Raw genomic sequence first — 6,000 nt, forward strand, 5'->3', positions numbered from 1 at the left:
CCACTACACAAAGGACTGGCACCTTACTTTCATTTACAGCCCGGCTAACATCAATGGCGAGTCATATTTGAACAACTCCCGTTGTCTCCCTTCGCCAACCCACACCGATCCAGCATGGTGAAACATGTTCAAACAATCCCCATGACCGGCACAGCATGGGAGGCCTTCATCCACCAACAGAGAAAGGACTGTAAATTATACCATTAAATTACATTATTATTATAATAACTAGCCTTTTGTCTGTCCAAGGACGGGTGTATTGCAGTAAATCTGAAACTCGCAAGTGAAAAGCAGACCGCAACATGATATTCATTGCATCCATTCGTGAGCAATTTGTAAGGCCACGGTGACACAGACCTATAAAATTTTAAGGTTATAATCCCTTGTTCATCATGACGTCCTTTTTACTTCTATGTCTCAATAGCGTTTCGCGTGACGTGAGGGTTCTGCCTTTGTAGTGAGGGTTGTAAGTTGACACCGAGAAGGGGGAGGAAGCGCCTCCGCCCCCGCATACGGAGCGACGTCACCCGCTAATTATTATTAATGGCGGGGGGGGGGGTCCATTTGGAGGTCGTCACCTGCTCATGATTATTAATGAGGGGGGGCTGGTCGACGTGGAGTGACGTCATACACATTACACGCTGACATTCTTGGATAAATATAGTAGTAAATAATCGGAATTTTAGCTGCAAATTTTTTTCCATGATCCCTCACTCCCGCGCCACCCACCGGTATACACGTCCCAGATCTTGATGCGGCCGCTGGCGAGGCCGGTGGCGAGCACCAGGGCGTCGTCGTCAAAGCGAAAGCGGTGGAACTCGATGTTGATGCAGCGGCTCGTCTTCCCAGGCAGCGGCGAGCCCAGCGCGAGGCTCCACACCGTCTCGCCGCACTCGATGGTACGGCCGCCCACGTCGTTCCCCACGTCGTTCCCATCACCCTCCTCAACAACGGCGCCATCGCCGTCAGCTATCACCTCGCCGCTGCTGCTCGGTCTGGGCCAGTGACAACCACGCATGCACGAGGGGGACGATCATTATTATAATTCCACTAGTTTGCCCAGGAAAGCCTCACAGAGTCTCAAGGCTATTTTTCATGAGGGTCAGCCCAAGTTCTTGCAGCAGAGGGGTGAGATGCTGCTGCGTGTAATCTCAATTGAGTGATTGGCAGGTAATATCAGCATTGGAGCTGTTTGGCCAATAACAATTACAATGTATGGTTTTTTTTTTAAATGGGAGAAAACTGGAGAACCTGGGGGAAATCCATGCAGAACAGGTGGAAAATATACAAACTCCATGCAGAAAGGCACCCGAGTCAGGAATCGAACCCAGGTCCTACTTGCTGTGAAGCCGAAGTGTTACGATTGATCCACCCTACTGCCCAAATCAAATCTTGTCTCTAACAAGTCGCTACATTGGTTAAACTCACTATCAGAGCTGGGGTAAATTGTCATTACAATTACAGGAGCAATGTTATCTGAAATTACAATTACATTGTAATTATAATTAATTACGACTGGTACAAAAAGTATTGATCCAAATAAATGTCGATTATCTACATATACTTCAGGGTAGTGTTGCGGTCAGAGTACTCCGGTCATTTTCTAAAGCTGCAATTAAACTTCACCGCGCTGGTTAGTACGAATTGGTGAAGCCGAGGGGATGTCCAGCACCGTTCATATATCACTCACCACCGATGTCAGCTGTGGCAAAAATCAAACTCAGGTGGCTAACGACTGCACCACCACTCCCCACCCCATAAGCATTATTAGGAGGAATTAAATTATAACGGCAAAGTTGCCTAATTTGTGTGATGTCCTTGGGTAGACAGGAGGAGTGAAGAGTGATCTGTTTTTAACGGTGTTGTTGTTGCCACTCACAAGTTGTTGAGCCTGGGAGACCAGGGCAGGAGCCGCACGGTGCCGCGAGGTCCCTGCGCCCAGGCGACGAAGGTCCCGTCGGGGGACCAAGCCACCGCCCTCACCTCACAGCCAGACTTGAGGCCGCGGGGGGGCCCGCTCGGAGGTCTCAGCTCGCTCACCAGGTAGGATGGGGCTGCATTTGTGCACAAAAACAGTTCCCAAAACATGACCTTAATAGACTGTTGGTGCTCGTGATGATACGAGCACCTTCTAAGGCCATCAGGAAATACGGGAGGTGGTGTGGACGGCGCCATTACATTAATTTATAAATTAACGGATGCACATCAACACGAACGTTCACGCACACACATATGCACATAATCACTAAGCAACCCACATTTATAACGTAATAAAACATTATACTGTGGATGCTGCTATTGGCCAACAGTAGTCATCTTTTAGACGGATCCCTGCCATTGGAATGTGTCAATTTAACGACTGGTACGGGAGACATTTAAAAGTTTCAATAAAATGTTTACTTCTTTTAACGGAACTGCAATACCAGAACTGCTTGTGTTTATATTGTTGTCCTTCCACCACGCCTCCGATTAGTACGGTTGGCTGCAGTTTAACATACATACAAGGTTACGCTGTCCTTTGGATGCGATAAGATGCAAACACAGCATTGATGGATACATTTTTATTCTTAATCACTACAATTGTATCTTCCTTCGTTACTATGCTCAGAGTTATGCACGTCTATAAAGCTTACAACATCACGAGTAGCAATGCAGGAATCCATTTAATTACGCAAAGCTCCAAAATGATAGAGTTTAAGAGCTGAATATTTAACTTACGATACCCAAAAAGTCACAAAAAATACCATGGGACATGTTATTGTTCTACACCATTACCGTATTGTGTCCATAAATACAATAGACAATTTACGTTTTTTCACCAATCCACTTATGGATGAAAGGATTTCCCCACACTACACTGGTTATGGGGGCTGTGCGGGTGCAGTCTTGTGAAGGGGCCCATGACCTGTTCAGATATCACTTGCCACTCATGTTCGACGTGGCTGGGAATCAAAATGGGGTTGCTGAATTCAGAACGCAATTTGGCCACTGCACCTCCTCAAAAATAAGCGTATACAATAGTTCAATGTAAATTAATTTGTTTAAATCAAATTATTTTAAGTAAATTTTTTAACAATTTTTTTTTTACAGAACTCTCATGCCTTTGTCAAATATAACATTAAAGGACCGTCAACAACGGTAATCAAGTCCCCTTTTGAGTCAGGGTTGATCATTTCTGCAAGTTTTTCAGTAAATGATCGTACCATTTCTCAAATATATAATTAATAAAAAATTCAGAAATATTTCGCATCAATATCCCAGAAAACATTTTCTGAAAAATATTACCAAAGAAATATTCCAGTGAAATATCTTAAACATCGCAGATTCCTGCAAAACCTCCCACAAAAAAATATTCCATCTAAATATTTCAGAGAAATACCTCAGATTGAATTCAATCCACATAAATATTGACCAACATCACCCCTGGAAATAATGCCCGCAGCTCAATGCTCATGTGACTTGCGGACCCACTCCTACTGAACATCTGTGAAAAAGAGCTTCATAGCTCATCGGATTCCTCCAGTCTAAATAAAGATTCTGATTTTCACAGCGATGCGCACAATCTCCTTCATGAATGAAAATATGAAGACAAGCCACAGTAGTGCCATTGTGACCATACAACCCAAACTATGGACCAAATAGTAAACCCAGAGATAAAGATAAACATTGACTCAGAGATACATATAGACACGGAGAGATAAAGACAGACTCAAAAAGACTCAAATCCATAAAGAGTGTTACACTCAAAGACACGCACGGAGCCAGATCAAATTTAAAGAAAAGCCACAATAGTGCGGCTACGGGCATACAATCCAAACTTCGTAAACCCATTCAGAAACACATATACTGTACACACTCCGAGACAGATACCTGATGAGACTCGTATATATAGACCGACAGATTCAAATACACGAGACTCATAGATACATATACGTATACCCCGAGATATATATATATATAAAGAACCGCACATGTTAAACAAAGACACGCCAGAGTCGTGCGGTTGTGGCCGTGTAACCCAAACAATACAGTACTGTCGTCTGCGCTGCTTCAATGGAAGGATGAAAAGCAAAACGAGAGCGTCCTCCCGATGCCCTCTCGTCGTGGCCAGCTGATCTCAACATCGACACATCCCTAGCCCCTTTGATTGCTGCCATCATACGCGAGAATATAAATATTGAGATGGAATAGTTAGATAGGAGGCATTTATTATATTCGAGTGAAATCATCAACTTTCACCAACAGCAAGGCGCGGTTTAATTATACCCAAAAACAGCTCAATGCTTGCGGTCCATAATAAACAATTAAAAAAATATTTTACCAGATAAGGCCCACTGAGCTATGTAGCTCTTTTGTTAAAAGTGGCCTGGCCACAAATGATAGCTCAAAGTCGCTTATCATGTGGAAATGTATAGCAGCCAAATACTGTAACCTAAAAACATGTTTAAAATGTGAAGGGAAAAACCGGAGGACCCGGAGAAAAAATCCACGCAAACACGTGGCGAACACACAAACTCCAAATATACAGCAGCAGCAGCAGGCGTCAGGGGTCCGGATCGAACCCACGACCTCCTGCACACCAGGCGAGTAAGTTAACATCTCCTTGCCACCGTGATGTTGATGATGATGAGAGACACGCAAACTCCAAATATACAGCAGCAGCAGCAGCAGGCGTCAGGGGTCCGGATCGAACCCACGACCTCCTGCACACCAGGCGAGTAAGTTAACATCTCCTTGCCACCGTGATGTTGATGATGATGAGAGACACGCAAACTCCAAATATACAGCAGCAGCAGCAGGCGTCAGGGGTCCGGATCGAACCCACGACCTCCTGCACACCAGGCGAGGTAGTTAACGTCTCCTTGCCACCGTGCTACTCGCACATCAATAAAACCCACGTGGCGATCCCACGGTAACATCGTCCCCTCGCGCCTATGGTGGCGAGGCGAGGCTGGTTCGGCGATAGTGGTGGCGCTAATCTGCTCCAGACCACGAGGAGCAGGAGAGAGACGACTACGGGGTGTAACGATCGCCCCCGTGGCCACACACACGCAGAGAGAGAGAGCGGCCATAGCAAGCTCCCCTCCCCCGCCTCCACGACTCCACACTCACCGATAGCATCTTCGTTGACAGCGTGAGGGAAGCTGGCCATCTAACGAGTCGATTGTGTAGGTGAAAAATATATACGGTTAACAGGAAAGCAATACTTAAACAAAGATAAACGCGAAATACGTTTCTCCGTTGTACTCTGGAATCGCTGCCAAGAGCTTCGTGGCCGATGCCGAGGCGATCCCGCTTTGTGAGGTAAACCTCTCTCACTCCGTCGCCGCACTAATAACACCACGCGCCGTCTTTATCGAGGCGAGAGCACGATCCCAACGATTCGCCAGAGATCGATTGGAGGGGAATTGCGACGTTGAGCGACGTGAATTTGCACGAATCGCTGCAACAACAACGACGACGACGGCGGCGGCGGAGCGAGCGGAGCGCCTCGGATCTGCGGGGGCCGCCGCGAGTCGCGCGGCTCTTTGAGGCCGCGCGCCCCACCCACGCGGTGACGTCACCTACACCACGCCCCCTTCTCATGAATATTCATGAGCGCGTTACCACGCCCCCTTCTCATGAATATTCATGAGCGCGTTACCACGCCCCCTTCTCATGAATATTCATGAGCGCGTTACCACGCCCCCTTCTCGTGAATATTCATGAGCGCGTTACCACGAGATAATTAGAGTTTTGCCAGCCGATAGCCAGTCCAAGTCCGGGTGTATTGTAGTAAATCTGAAATATGCAATCGAAAATAATATTCCGCTCATGATTATTAAGATGTGGAGTGACGTCAATAGCTCATGGTAAATATTAATGATGGCGTTACGGAGTTGGTGTGACATCAGGGTTCCGACTTTTAACTTACGAAGATAATTCTACGACAATTTGTTTTCGGAAGCTTTGCAAATAAAAAGATGCCAGAGGCGCGATCTGCCATTCGCGACGAGAGGG

At 46.4% G+C, this 6,000-nt stretch overlaps 1 protein-coding gene across 1 annotated transcript in view; it reads right to left on the reverse strand.

Annotated features, from left to right (window-relative positions):
* Positions 1-5,526, reverse strand: part of LOC133348742 (WD repeat and SOCS box-containing protein 1-like) — a 30,349-nt gene extending 24,823 nt beyond the window's left edge. The window contains exons 1-3 of the mRNA XM_061561681.1: positions 5,113-5,526; positions 1,880-2,054; positions 730-995 (exon numbers count right to left, since the gene is read on the reverse strand). Coding sequence (XP_061417665.1) covers positions 730-995; positions 1,880-2,054; positions 5,113-5,152 — 481 coding nt within the window. The 5' untranslated portion in view covers positions 5,153-5,526. The remainder of the gene's footprint in view (positions 1-729; positions 996-1,879; positions 2,055-5,112) is intronic.
* Between the last annotated feature and the right edge of the window lie 474 nt (positions 5,527-6,000).

The sequence above is a fragment of the Lethenteron reissneri genome, chromosome 28, assembly GCF_015708825.2.
Source record: "Lethenteron reissneri isolate LAM-NWPU_2019-01 chromosome 28, ASM1570882v1, whole genome shotgun sequence".
NCBI lineage: Eukaryota > Metazoa > Chordata > Hyperoartia > Petromyzontiformes > Petromyzontidae > Lethenteron > Lethenteron reissneri.